Below are 15,193 nucleotides of genomic sequence, written 5' to 3'. Positions count from 1 at the left end.
AGAATAAAGCCTTTTATCTTGAATAATGAAAAATATGTGTATTTTATATATTACCACAGATTTATATAAAAATGAGATTACCACTGAAGTCAGTATATGCAACACCAGTTCTACATTCAATGCTATCAGAAGCATTTGCTTTGAGAAAGTGCAGACTGTGAACTTAGAACTTGAATCCCCATATCTGCTTTTTACTAGAGTCATTTATTGTAAATTTTATGAAAACTCTGACTCACCTTTTTAAAGGATTAAATGAGGTCAGAAAAAAATGAAACGTAGCTCAGAGAAGTGGCTAATGGATAACACATACTCCATAAATGCAAGTTATTATTATTCCTGTTTTTCTTAAAGAACTCAGTAAATGTAGCTATCATCGTAACTATACACAGCTTTGGTTAGTCAACCCATTCACAATCACATACCACAGATCAAAATCATGTAGGCAGGCCCGGCATGGTGGCTCTCACCTGTTATCCTAGGACATTTGGAGGCCAAGAAGGAATGATCACTTGAGCCCAGGAGTTCAAGATCAGCCTGGGCAACATAGCAAGAACCCATCTCTTAAAAATCTTATGTAGGCAAATTAATGGAATGGCAACTTTTAACTTTCTGTGTACAGGGGTTAATATCAGTACAAAAAAAAAAGGAGCAGGTAGTTTTCAGAGTGACAGCATCATTAGAGGGATCATTGGAGGAAAGATGGCCACCTTACAAAGTTCAAAGGCATAGGAACCTAGAGCTGCTCCTTCTGTCTTTAAGTAGGGTCCAAAGGTAAAAAGGAGATTCAATCTAGAAACAAAAGAACATGGCAAAGCCTATCCCCAAGTTATTCAGTCTTGCAGAGATTTCAGTTCCAGTGAATAGAAAGAGGACTTATACCCGGGAGGCGGAGCTTGCAGTGAGCAGAGATCGCGCCACTGGATTCCAGCCCGGACGACAGAGCGAGATTCCGTCTAAGAAAAGAAAAGAAAAGAAAAGAAAAGAAAAGAAAAGAAAGAGGACTTATATCCCAATTCATTTCATGAAGTTAGTGTAACCCAGATACCAAAGTCCAACAAAGAGAATACAGACAGCCACGACTTACCATGCCTCCGCTTAAAAGTATTTGGCTTTACGATGGCAGATAAAAGAAATGCGTTCAGTGGAAACAGTACTTCGAATAACCATATAGCCATTATATTTTTCACTTCCAGGATAGTATTCAAAAATTACATGAGATATTCAAAGTTATGATAAAATAGACTTTGTGTTAGATGATTTTGCACAACAGTAGGCTAATGTAAGTATGCTGGGCACGTTTAAGGTAGGCTAAGCTAAGCTATGATGTTTGCTAAGTTAGGTGTACTGAATGCATTTTCAACTTACAAAATTTTCAATATATGATCGATTTATTGGGACACAATTCTATGATAACTTGAGGAGCATCTCTACATAAAATAAGAATATAGGCTAATGTCACTTCTGAGAACACACATACAAATCCTAAACAAATTAGTAATACATAGATTCGTCAAAAAGGATAATGTGTCATGACCCAATGTTCCCCCTAGGAATGCAGCATTGGTTTAAACATAGCAACTTACCAATGGAATTCACAATGTTAACAGATTAATAAAGGAAAAAGTCCTGTAATCATCTACATGGATGCATTACAAATGCTTCATGAAACTCAACATATATTCAAGATAAATAGTCTTAACAAATGGAAAATAGAATGGAGCTTCCTATTCTAATAAAATAGATCTATTTTTAAAAGCACAGCAAGCATGGTAAGATGTTAAAAAAAAATTTCCAGTGCCTACTAGGCATATGAGAAAGATGGTCACAATTACTGGTTCTAATCAGCATTGTATTGGGTGGGTCTGTCCAATGTTGTAGAATAGGAAAAAGGAAAAAGGATACTGTTTGAAATGTCAAAAACAAGCTGTCATTATTCAAAGATGATACGATTGTGTGTGTTGAAAATCAGAAAGGATCTAGAGATAAATTTGGAATAAGGATATTTAGCAAGTTTACTGCATAGAAAAACAATATACAAACATGATACCTGTTGGTTGAATGGAAGAAAAAAGTGTTTTCTCTGTTCTTGCCCTACAACCAGTAACATCAAAGACTTCTGTGACCAGATATGTGGGGGCTTTTCTCCACACACCAAGCAAGCAAACAGTTTTCCAGCATACACCAGCTGGGTATCCTCTCATTCAACTCCAATAGGATCTACCTGGAGATAACATCAGATTGCACAGGTTGAGGGCTCAGTCCCGCAAGAGGACCCTGCCAATTGCCACAAGCCCTAAATTGTTTTACTGTGTTTCTGACCCACCAGCTATAAACTGAATTTCCCATGACTCCTACTCAAGTTCAATTAATTTACTAAAGCATCTCACGACTCAGTGAAACATATACATTTATGGGTTGATTTAAACAGGATATTAGAAAGGATCCAGTTAAAGAGATGCATAGGATAAGAAATGGGTTAAGGGGCAGGGAGCCATGCCGCCTGTGGAAATGCTGTCCTCCGTGTGCGGGGCTATCCAGAAGCTCTCTGAACCCTGTCCTTTTGGGTTTTCATGGAGGTTTCCATGATGCAGGTGTGATTGATTAAACCACTGGCTGGCTATTGGTAATCAACTTAACCTTCAGCCCTTCTCCCTTTCCTGAAGGTTTGGAGTGGGACTGAAAGTCCCAGCCCTCTAATCCCCCATCCCAAAGCTACCTAGAGGCTGCTAGGCAACAGTCAACTCATTAGCATACAAAAAGACATCACTTTGTGGAGATTCTAAAAATATTAAGAGTTGTATGCCAGTACAGAGGGTAGAGGACCAAATATTATTTATATATTTCATAATATCACAAGTGTGTACACCAGTGTAATCAGAATACAAAATTTCAAAAATGATACTTTTCCTTTTTTTTTTCAAACAGTCTCACTCTGTCACCCAGGCTGGAGTTGCAGTGGCCTGAACATAACTACCCACATCCTCTACCTACTGAGTTCAAGGGATCCTCTCAACGTAGCCTCAGAAGTAGCTGGGACTAAGGCTACATATATACATGCATACATTCATGCACTCATTCATTTATTTTGCAGTGAGGGGGTCTCACTATGTTGCCCAAGCTGGTGTCAGTTTCCTGAGCTCAAGAAATCCTCCTGCCTCAGCATCCCAAAGTGCTGTGATTACAGGCTTGAGCCACCACACCTGGCCACCATTTTCAATAGTATCAAATATTTGGGAATAACATGAACAAAAAAATGTGCAAGACTTATTTGGAGAAAGCCGCAAACGTTTATTTCGATATTTTTAAGTCAAATATCTTAGATAGAAACAGTTTGTGTTGTTTCAGCTTGTCTTCATTTAAACCTGTGGTTGTCTGTCACCTATAATAGAAACATAACAGGAGGGAATATTAGTAGCAGAACTGTGTTCAGATGACATTAAAGGTATATGAAGGACACCAAAGTTTTGGTTTTATACCATGGACTAAAACCAGAAGCCTAAGAGTAACCTGATGGCTAACATTCAGTTAGACCTCTGTAGAGACTTTGAAGATAGACTTCCAAGCATATACATTAGCAACATTTTTAAAACACCCTGCATTCTGTAGTTCAAGGGAACCAAAAACTGTCTAACTTCAAAACGCTTTAAATCAAGTGAACCTATTAAAAGGTGGCCCAAAGTGAAAAGCAAACATTGTGTACAGTTTTAATAAAAACATAACCAACACACAACAAACCTAAGAAACAAAAGGAATTTACAAACAATGTATAATGTAACATAATGTTTTGCCTTGAAATAATAGTCTGGATGTTCAACAAGTTCCTGGGAAACAGTTTATGTCACATTAGGAACTGCGTAAGTGCAGTGAATTGAAAGGCCAGTACTGCATTTGTTTTTTCTCTGTTGTGCAGAAGTGCAAAAATGTTGCTTGGGGCTAGTTTACCCACCTGTGTTCTTTAAGGTACAGTAACCATTTTTGTCCAACATTTTTACCTATCATCCTGATGTCAATATGAAGAGTCCCTCTTGTTATACTTGAAAATATTTCCATTGGTAAAATAAATTACATGGTCAGATTCGGTTTAATCTATCACTATTATTTTTGACATCAAAATGGGAAAGAGGCATATATCATGAGGAGTGGGGCAAAAAAAAGAAATGGAGGGAGAGGAAAATGGAAAAGGACAGTAAGACATCTGGAAAAGCCAAATATTTGTTTCTAAAAGTTGAGTGTTTTTGAGGGATAAGTGGGAAATTTCAGAAGTTTTTCCACAGTCTTTGTGATGTTTAGATATTCAGGTATTACTGGAATATATTAACTAATGTATGTGTTCCTAGAATATCAATCACTTCATTCATATTTTGAAAATATTAAAGTTTAAGAATGTATTCACTTTCGATTCTACCATATATTCAGTATCTGTTAGGGTCTTGTTCGTATTCCATGTTGAGCTTTTTCCATTTTCTTTAAGAGTGTGCAAATTATTACTCTATTCATAGCTATTTTTCAAAAGAACAATCTTTTAAATGTATTACTTTTGGATTACATTTCCTTTTACTAATGATTCATACCTGTCTCTTATTAAGTACCTCTTTCTTTTTCCCTTAGATTTATTCTATTGCTCTTTATTATTTTCATTTTGTAATATTTTCCTTTCTCGTGTAATTTTCTATCTATTTTAACAAGATATCATTTAAGACTATCTTCCTAAGAATACAATTGAGGCTTGTTCAATGGGCTCCTGGAAATAATTGAAAACTATCTTTCAACGTAAATAGTCTAATGGAATGGTTCAGCAGTATAGAGTAAAAACATTTAGGTAATTTCTTCCACAAACATGGAGTGCTTCCTATAAATTCAGAAGCTCTTCTAATTAACAGTCATCAATTTGGAAAATATGTGGAAAAGGTACTTTCATCAAGCAAGTTGCCTGCTCATTTTCTTAGGAACCATGATGTCTCAACTCAGATATTAGAACTGGAGTGAAACTGATTGTTATGAAAAACAAATCATATCTTTGTATTTTATCCAACAGAACATGAGGATGCAGAAATCAACTTTAAAACGGATGTTAATACATCTGATTTGCATTTACTATTTTCAATAACAGCAGTGTTCTACAACCAAAGATGGTTGTAGAATTTATGGAATTAATCCAGAATCTCACAAATAATATTAGAGTTGGTATTAGAATCTGCTTAAGGTGCTAGGATATTTCACACAAACTGGTATTACAAATGCATTAAGTATTTGTTAAAATCAGAAATCAGAAAAAAATCTGAAAATTGTTGTTAGGTATAATCAGAAGGAAGAATATGCTTTCATATTTGATGATTCAATATGGCTTTGACCCAATTTGTGTCTGTATCTGATAGTGTTTAAGTCTTGCAGTCAGGCAATTGGGGTCTGAACAACCTTTCAAAGAAAGTCTGCATTTGAACTCTGATTTTAAGGGGGTAGTAATGTTCTCTCTTATTATCAAAAGTAAAATATTGTGGAAAACAGAAAGCACATAATTTTGCATCTTAATGGAGAGCATACCTCCTTCTGGCATTTTAAATTCCTCTGATTTTGGCAGAATCTTCCCCTGGTCATCAGGACCATCTCCGCATTCATCCCCAGTCTTTGACTGAGATTGCTCCTGGAGATCAGCTTCCAGGTCAAGCACTTAAAAATACAAAGGTTAACTGCTCAATGAAATAAAAGAGGACACAAACAAATGGAAGAACATTCCATGCTCATGGATAGGAAGAATCAATATTGTGAAAATGGCCATACTGCCCAAGGTAATTTATAGATTCAATGCCATCCCGATTAAGCTACCAATGACTTTCTTCACAAGAATTGGAAGAAACTACTTTAAAGTGCATATGGAACCAAAAAAGAGCCCGCATTGCCAAGATAATCCTAAGCCAAAAGAACAAAGCTGGAGGCATCACGCTACCTGACTTCAAACTATACTACAAGGCTACAGTAACCAAAACACCATCGTACTGGCACCAAAACAGAGATCTAGACCAATGGAACAGAACAGAGCCCTCAGAAATAATACCACACATCTACAACCATCTGATCTTTGACAAATCTGACGAAAACAAGAAATGGGGAAAGGATTCCCTATTTAATAAATGGTGCTGGGAACACTGGCTAGCCATATGTGGAAAGCTGAAACTGGATCCCTTCCTTACACCTTATACAAAAATCAATTCAAGCTGGATTAAACACTTAAATATTAGACCTAAAACCATAAAAATCCTAGAAGAAAACCTAGGCAATACCATTCAGGACATAGGCATGGGCAAGGACTTCATGTCTAAAACACCAAAAGCAACGGCAACAAAAGCCAAAATTGACAAATGGGATCTAATTAAACTAAAGAGCTTCTGCACAGCAAAAGAAACTACCATCAGAGTGAACAGGCATCCTACAGAATGGGAGAAAATTTTTGCAATCTACTCATCTGACAAAGGGCTAATATCCAGAATCTACAAAGAACTCAAACAAATTTACAAGAAAAAAACGACCCCATCAAAAAGTGGGCAAAGGATATAAACAGACACTTCTGAAAAGAAGACATTTATGCAGCCAACAGACACATGAAAAAATGCTCATCATCACTGGTCATCAGAGAAATGCAAATCAAAACCACGAGATACAATCTCACACCAGTTAGAATGGCAATTATTTAAAAATCAGGAAACAACAGGTGCTGGAGAGGATGTAGAGAAAGAGGAACATTTTTACACTGTTGCTGGGACTGTAAACTAGTTCAACCATGGTGAAAGACAGTGTGGCGATTCCTCAAGGATCTAGAACTAGAAATACCATTTGACCCAGCCATCCCATTACTGGGTATATACCCAAAGAATTATAAATCATGCTGCTATAAAGACACATGCACACGTATGTTTATTGTGGCATTATTCACAATAGCAAAGACTTGTAACCAACCCAAATGTCCATCAATGATAGACTGGATTAAGAAAATGTGGCACATAAACACCATGGAATACTATGCAGCCATAAAAAAGGATGACTTCATGTTCTTTGTAGGGACATGGATGAAGCTGGAAACCATCATTCTTAGCAAACTATCGCAAGAACAGAAAACCAAACACCGCATGGTCTCACTCACAGGTGGGAATTGAACAATGAGAGCACTTTGACACAGCAAGGGGAACATCACACACTGGGGCCTGTTGTGGGGTGGGGGGAGGGACTGCATTAGGAAATATACCTAATGTAAATGACAAGTTAATGGGTACAGCACACTAACATGGCACATGTATACATATGTAGCAAAACTTCATGTTGTGCACATGTATCCTAGAACTTAAAGTATAATAAAAAAATACAAAGGTTATCAATTGAAGCAGGCAAACAAGAAAGATAAATAAGGAAATGATAATATTATTTTCCTCAGTGTTATGAAATAAAAGGCTGCAGTCGACTGTGGTAATAAATGTGATGTAAAGATGTCCCACCTTTCTTTTCCTGTATTATGAAATCTTATCTTAAATGACAGTCTGAGGAAAAATCACACCACACTTACATTTCCTATACTTTACCATTGTGTATTATAAGCAGTGAGTGTCAGCTATCTAGGAAACCTAAAGACTACCCAATGGATAGCATTTTAATCATAACTCAGATGTAATTTTCTGAAAGATTAGATGAATGTATTGGTGAGCCTATGACAAATCTTACAGTCCTGACACTCATTACCTATTGAGGTAACTTGGAAATTTTTTGGTTAAAATTAGACAACCTTAGGTCCAAAGGCCCTATATGTAACTTTCCATAAACAAATCCCATTCACTTAAAAGTACCAAATATAACAGCAAAATCGCTGTCTTCCACAAGAGTACAGGAACTTGAGTGAAAAAAAAAATTAATAGGCATTGTTGACAGTCATATTCTGGAAACCCCTTAACAGTGAATTGCTAAAGTAATCCATGACCCAAATTCTGTCAATGTTTAACTTCAAAATGCTATCTGTTGAGGAAATAATTTCTGCTTCATGATAATCTTATCATACTTCGAGTTTTCTAATTATAAAAGTATATAAACAACTCTTTAAAAGCCCCTTAAAATCATACTAATATAGCTACCTGTATGCCAATGTCCCGAATTATCCAGATTTTACCATACTGTCAAAAATACAGAGCAAAGGAAAGAGTGGCTGTCATTCATTGAGGTCTTTTCTGGAGTTGCTATCCTGCTTCACTGAACTTTGTTTTGTCCTGAGCCAATACTGAAGTACCTTACAGTACAGACACATTCGAGTATTAACATTTCAAGCAAAATCATTCACGTTTTCTAATGTGAATGGTTGGGAGAACACAAACGTTGGAATGAAATATGAATTCCTTCTCCATGAGTCAGTTGTTCTTGGTAAGCCTCCATTTCAGAGCCTCAGTTTTCTTATTTACAAAATAGGGCTAACATCCTTATACAAATGGGCTTTATTCAGGGTGTTATAAGGTAGGGTGACTTGGCACTCCACATGCTGTTAAAGGGTGCATACAATACTGTGGACACCTCGGCTAAGAAGATCAGACAACATTCTAAGAAGATCAAAGTAAACTAGTAAAATAATGTACATTTTTGTACATCAAATTAAACAGTTTCATCTGATTTAGCAAGGACTGTATTTTCAAGCATACAAAATATATTTCAAAGGTAGGAGAAGATTCATTATATCCAGGGACTGCATGAAGCTGCAAACTATACTCTTCACTTGTCCAGCCAACTCTCAGCAAACGTTTGAGATCCTTTCCCAATGTTTTCTTTCCTCCTGTTACTGGTCATGGCATAAGGCATGATGCACACATAGGCCTCCTTCCCTCCCCATAGACTTTCTTTCTTTCCCCTCCCAGCACCTTGAATCTCAGCTGCACCCTGATCTTCTTCTCTCTCCTGACCAGGTGTAGGATCCCGACTTTCAGTTGGTGGTTCCTCTTGCTGAGGCTCCGCATCACTGGGCTCCTGGAACGAGGGGTGTGTGTGTGTGTGTGTGTGTGCAGATAAAAAGTTTTGTTATCAATACATTTCAACAATATAAATATACAGAATACATAGATGTTTCTGATCATAAGTCTAAAGATATTTCTCCAACACTATTCCACATACTTATTTTTCATAAAGTTACTCTTCCCACAGGCCGGGCGCGGTGGCTCAAGCCTGTAATCTCAGCACTTTGGGAAGCCGAGACGGGTGGATCACGAGGTCAGGAGATCGAGACCATCCTGGCTAACACGGTGAAACCCCGTCTCTACTAAAAATACAAACAATTAGCTGAGCGAGGTGGTGGCCCCTGTAGTCCCAGCTACTCGGGAGGCTGAGGCAGGAGAATGGCATGAACCCGGGAGGTGGAGCTTGCAGTGAGCTGAGATCCGGCCACTGCACTCCAGCCTGGGCGACAGAGCAAGACTCCGTCTCCAAAAAAAAAAAAAAGTTACTCTTCCCACAGAGAGGTTACTCTAAGACAGTTGCCCTCAAGGGCTTTGAAAGCTGTTTTAATCTATGTTAGGATGAATGTGTGTAATCTTTTGCAAATAAGCATGAGAAGAAAATCATGGGCAAAATCTGGGGAACACAAGATCATCCATCCAGACAACAGGAGAACTTAATCCTCTTGGATTAGTCTTTCCTTCATGAGATGCCATGATTATTTTTATCAGCATGGGACACCTTTATTGATGTATCTATATTGGTTCAACAATAATTACAAAACATAGTTTTGCAACAACATCAAGTTACAAAAATAACTTTCTGCTAATAGAAAACATCAAAGGTTAAGGCACTCACCAGCATAGGCCCAATCAGCTCAGGAGGTGGTACACTTCTCCTTGGTCTAGGCCTATATGTTGATCTTCCTCGCCAAATCATATTTCACACTGCAAGCAGAATACTGCGAATTGGTAAATATACTTGAAAAGACAGCTATATTTGACCACTTCCATGACCAAATGTTAACTTGTCGTTTTTTAAAAGTTTGTAAATACTTTCGAACTAAGTCTCAGGGCAAGCGTAAGTGTGTGTGCCTTCTGAATGCTTGCGAAGCCATTAAGTTGGTCAAGCTAACTGAGCAATTTCTCAAGGCTCCTGGCAAAAGACACAGGATATTTCCAATAAGGTTTGGTTTCACAACTGAACTCTCCTCCGTGGAGACATTTGGGAAAATACAGCCAGAGAATTAAAACTGCAGTAACTACGGCTTTTGTCACACACCCATTTGCTAGGCCCATTTCCCCCCTAAAATCAAGTTTTGTTGGAACGCAGAGCCCCACCCACTCAAACTTCATGGTGGAGTTGAGAAGCTGCCACACAGCCCTCCTCACTGTACACCTCTGCCAGGCGCTCTACAGACCTCAGGGCCATGGTTGCCAACCCGCAGCATTCCCAGTTCCCTTCCTTAATGCCCACCCTGCTCCTTCCCGGGTCGACACGAAGGAGCCTGGAATCTGTCCTCGGTCGAGGGTTCCAGGGACTAGGATACCTGCCCCAGCACCCCCAGCACTCGCCCCGTTTTCACCTGACCGCTCTCAACTGCGCGGCCCACCTTCTTCACTCATTCTGACCTCACCATAACAAGGCCCATGGCAGTGCCACCTCACGAGGAGAAGGACGAGCACCTTGAGACCCTTCGGCCTCTGAGGCCGTGGACCACGCTATCCCACGCTCCGGATAGCCACTGGCTCCTCCTCATACTCACTCACACTTCAACTCTTGGGAGGAATGGCTTGTGGACCTACCGGCTGCGTCTCAGTAGGACAGAAAAAGTCCAGACAGCAGGAACGCGACCCTCACACCCTCACAGCTCCAGGGAGTTCACCACATAGGCAAAGGGGCAGAGGGGAAGACGCCCAGTGGACATGCGCAGTGAGGATGGTGCCTGCCTAGTGGGCTGTGGCGTCCCTCCTGGCCCCACCCCATCCCGCGCCGCGCAGTCCTCTGCCCTCTCCCAGGTTTCCACTGAAGACTTCGGAATGTGTCTTCTGTGGGCGGTTTCATATGCCTCCGGCACTCAAATACCACAAATAGTTTCCCCTTCACTCCATGTTCACTAGGTCCTCCTCTCCTCTATGGCCCTCCTTCCTCCCCTGTCTGGGACACCCACGATAGCAAGGCCATGGCTGTCGCCGCCTGTTAGGAGAAGAATGGCAACCTCAAGGACCTTCCCCAATCGGAGGACACAGACTGCGCCACGGGCTCCTCCTCGCACTCTCTCCCACTTCAACCCTGGGAGGACTGATCTTCGGACCTACTGGCTGACTCCTAGTCAGCAGCACAGAAGGAAGTCACGATGTCTCCTTGCACAGCTCTGCAGGGACACAAGGCAGACAGCAAGGCACATGGACAACAAGGGACTTGGGCAGCAAGGGGTGTGGGTACTGAGTCAAGCACATGCAAGGCCAGCCGGGATTTTCCCACTGTCCCCAGACTCGCATCCCTAAGATGTTTGTAGTAGAAGGAAAGGGACTAAAAGGCTTTGTTCCCTCTCTTGCCCTACCATTCTCATGCATCCAGAAACACTGGGGACAGTCCCATGTCACCATGAGTGGAGGATGTGTCTCAGAAAGACCTTTTGTGACAGAAATAAATTATTTTAATCTATATATTTATACACACTTTTTTCTCATTTATATATGCACGGGTGCCTGCCATGTTGCAGGAAATATCTGGCATGCTGGAAATGTGAAGACCAAGGAGCCACACGTGGTATGTCCCATGGAGGCCACCACACTGTGGTGGGGCAGACAGACAGTTAAACAGAAGAGCATTTGAACTGCAAAGGAGAAACATGGGGAACGGACCCACGGGAGTAAAGAACAATGAATGTAGTGGCCAAGAAGCACGGGGGAAAACAACACAGTTTCTCAAGAAGATAATATTTCTCCATTGCCTTTGCACCTTTTTTGAAAATAAGTTTATCATGTCTGTGAACCTATTTCCGAACTCCATTCTGGTCTGTTGATTTTTCCCCAGTACCACGTTCTCTGGGTTACTATAGAATTAACATGACTCTTGATATTAGGTAGTGTGAGTTCCCCAAAGTTATAGTTCAGAATCGTTTTGGCTGTTCTGGTTCATTTTCCTTTCTATATAATTTTGAAAAATGACTCCAATGAAGTGGGTTATATAAGTTCACGCAGTTTCACTTTGAAGGGCAGCAGATAAATATGTTAGTAGCTATAGAAGGACATGGGGGAAGGAGGTAAGTTCCCCCCTTAGGTTGGGGAATGATCCCATTTACGAGCAGTTGGTGGTTCAGGAGACAGAATGATCATTGCAGGAGCAAAGCCCCTGAGAAGGTGGGAGGTATGGGATCCTGAGCTGAGGTGGGGGGCTGGCTTCAGTTAGGAGCATTGTATGCAGAAGGGCGGCAGAGAATGAATGCCAGGGCAAGCACAGGTAGACCTGGTTTGGAAAGCTCTAAGAGTTCCCAGCAGATCACTTCTCTCCTCTGAATGCATCATTACCGGAGGTCATTCAAATGGAGGAGAGTTTCTAGCATTGTGGGGGGTGTTTATATAACTATAGAGAAAGTTTCTGTCATCTCAGAGAATACATCCATCATCATGAACAGAATATTCCTAGAAATATGAATGTTGAAGGTGAGCTTTCAGACAGGAATGGGGAACATGGTATTGGAAACATGTGGAAACACAATCCTTGTAAGAAAGTGGCAGAGAATTTGGCTAGATTGCATTCTCTTAGATGCAGAGTAGAACTTGTGAGTGATGAAATTGCGTATGTAGCTAAGAACATTTCTAAGCAAAATATGGAAGTTGTGGCCTGGTTTCTCCTCCCTGCTGGTTGCAAAATGCAAGGGAGGAGAAATAAATCAACGACAGAATTGCTGAGCAAAAAGGAATCAGCCTTTGATTATTTAGAAGACTCTCAGCCTATCCAGACAGCAAGCTTTGGAAATAGGGCCAAGGGTGTAGCCGGACAACTGATTGCTAAAGAGATGAGGTATGTGAGTCATGGATCCAGTCAACCATCTCAGCAGAGTGCAGGGAAGGAGATGCATTTATCCAGGAAAGATCTATGGAGGATCCAGGGACTGTTGGCATGGACGCCATGAATTGCATCAGAGGCCAACATGTTTTGAGGATTTTATACCAAAAGAAGCACAGCCAGCCTGGAATGAAAGGAACAGAAATGGGACAAAATAAAGGAAGAGAGACTTTGATGGGAGAGCTACAGATGCAGAGGCTGGCAAGCTTCCACTGCCTCTATAGGCCCAGACAGCAATGACCTGGGGAACAGGAATCCAGATGCCTCTTCCTGAGCTCCAGATGGCAGAGCCACCTCCTCAATTTCAGAAAACAGGGCTTCTGTCCAGGGGTAAGGGAGCAGGGCTAACACTCAGGGCCAAGAGGGCAGAGCTGCCACCCTACTAGGCCCAGAGGACATGGCATCAAGCCAAAGAGGACCATTCTGAAGCCTTAAAATCTCTTAAAGTCTGAAACCTTGCTTGGATCCCATGACTCCTTCTTTCCTTCCATCTTCTACATTTTGAAATGGGAGTCTTTCTCCTATGCCTGCACCTTCATGCTGTTTTGGAAGCAGATAACGTCTTGTCTGGTTTCACAAGTTCACAGGTGAAAATAATTTAGCCCCAGAATACAACATACTCTGACTCTCACCCTTTCCTGATTTTGATATTTGAATGAGATTTGGGATTTAGAGTTGATGCTGGAAAGAATTAAGAGTTTCGAGGATGTTGAGATGAGACGAATGTATTTTAGATGTGAGAGAACATGAATTTGAGGTGCCAGATGGTGGACTTTTACATGTTAAATCATGTCCCCTTCATAAATTTATGCAGGCATAAATCATAGATATTGCATGTACTGTTCCAGACCACCACAGTAAAGCAAGTCACACACATTTTTTTATTTCCTAGTGCATATAAAAGTGATGTTTATAGTATGTTCTCACTCATAAGTGGGAACTAAGCTATGTGGATGCAAAGGCATAAGAATGATACAATGGACTTTGAGGACACAGGGGAAAGGTTGGGAGGAGGCTGAGGGATGAAAGACTACAAATTGGGTTCATTGTATACTTCTCGGGTGATGGGTGCACCAGAATCTCACAAATCACCACTAAAGAACTTATTTATGTAACCAAATACCACCTGTTCCCCAAAAACCTATTGAAATAAAAAATTTTAAAAATAATAATAAAAATAAAATAAAAGTGATGTTTACACTACACTACAATCTGTTAACTGTGCAATAGTATTATGTCAAAAAAAAGTACATAACTTAATTGGAAAATACTGTATTGCTAAAACATGCTAAAGATAATCTGAGCCTTCAGTGAGTTATAACTTTTGTGCTGGTAGAGGGTCTTGCCTGGATGTACATGGCTGCTGACTGATCAGGGTGCTGGTTGCTGAAAGTTGGGTGCCTGCGGCAATTTATTTTCTTTTTCATTTACTTTTTAACAAGCTAATACTACATGGAGGGCTGTGGCAATTTCTTAAAATAAGACAACAATGAAATTTGCTCCATTAATGTACTCTTCCTTTCAAGAAAGATTTCTCTGTAGGAGGCAATGCTGCTTGATAGTATTTTACCTACAGTAGAACTCCTTTATAAATTGGAGTCAGATCTCTCAAATCCTGCCATTATCTAATCAACTCATCCTTTGCTGTCATTTCCACAGTGTTCACAGCATCTTCACTGGGAGTAGATTTCATCTCAAGAAACTACTTTCTTCATTCATCCGTAAAAAGCAACTCCTCACATGTTAAAGTTTTATCATGAGATGGCAGTAGTTGAGTCACCTCTTCACGTTCCACCCTTGTTCTCTTGCTATTTCCACCATGTTGGCAGGTACTTCATCCACTGGAGCCATGAACCCCTCAAAACCACCCATGAGGGAATACACGGTCTGCTGTCATTATGAGGAGCTTTCTCTACGTGTCACTTAGATCCAATTAGTCCATGGTGCCATTCAGTTCATCTATATGTTGCTGACTTTTTTCCATTGGTTCTGTCTGATTTGATTATGTATTTTAAAGCTTTGTAGTTGAGTTCTGTGCAAAAAAAGAGGTAATATAGCAGGACTGAAACTACTATCCTTAGAAAGGCCAGCTTGCAAGACTGGCCCTTGCCTGGCATCTGTAAACTTGATTTCGGGAGGTTTCCCACCATTCTCCATCTGGTAAGAG

At 40.3% G+C, this 15,193-nt stretch overlaps 1 protein-coding gene across 2 annotated transcripts; it reads right to left on the bottom strand.

Annotated features, from left to right (window-relative positions):
* Positions 1–3,267: 3,267 nt before the first annotated feature.
* On the bottom strand, positions 3,268–10,840 carry LOC111533546 (X antigen family member 3). Of its 2 annotated transcripts, none has more exons than XM_026452063.1 (5): positions 10,758–10,840; positions 9,811–9,899; positions 8,883–8,988; positions 5,542–5,667; positions 3,268–3,379 (listed from the first exon to the last, which is right to left on the bottom strand). In XM_026452063.1, exons 2-5 carry the CDS (start codon positions 9,889–9,891, stop codon positions 3,357–3,359), a joined length of 336 nt encoding a protein of 111 aa, XP_026307848.1. In that variant the 5' UTR covers positions 9,892–9,899; positions 10,758–10,840; the 3' UTR covers positions 3,268–3,356. The 2 variants fall into 2 exon arrangements, with proteins under 2 accessions (XP_026307848.1, XP_026307849.1); XM_026452064.1 differs by lacking the exon at positions 10,758–10,840 and adding an exon at positions 10,008–10,059.
* Positions 10,841–15,193: the final 4,353 nt, after the last annotated feature.

The sequence above is a fragment of the Piliocolobus tephrosceles genome, chromosome 12, assembly GCF_002776525.5.
Source record: "Piliocolobus tephrosceles isolate RC106 chromosome 12, ASM277652v3, whole genome shotgun sequence".
Taxonomy (NCBI): domain Eukaryota; kingdom Metazoa; phylum Chordata; class Mammalia; order Primates; family Cercopithecidae; genus Piliocolobus; species Piliocolobus tephrosceles.
This window is presented reverse-complemented; position numbering and strand designations above follow the sequence as displayed.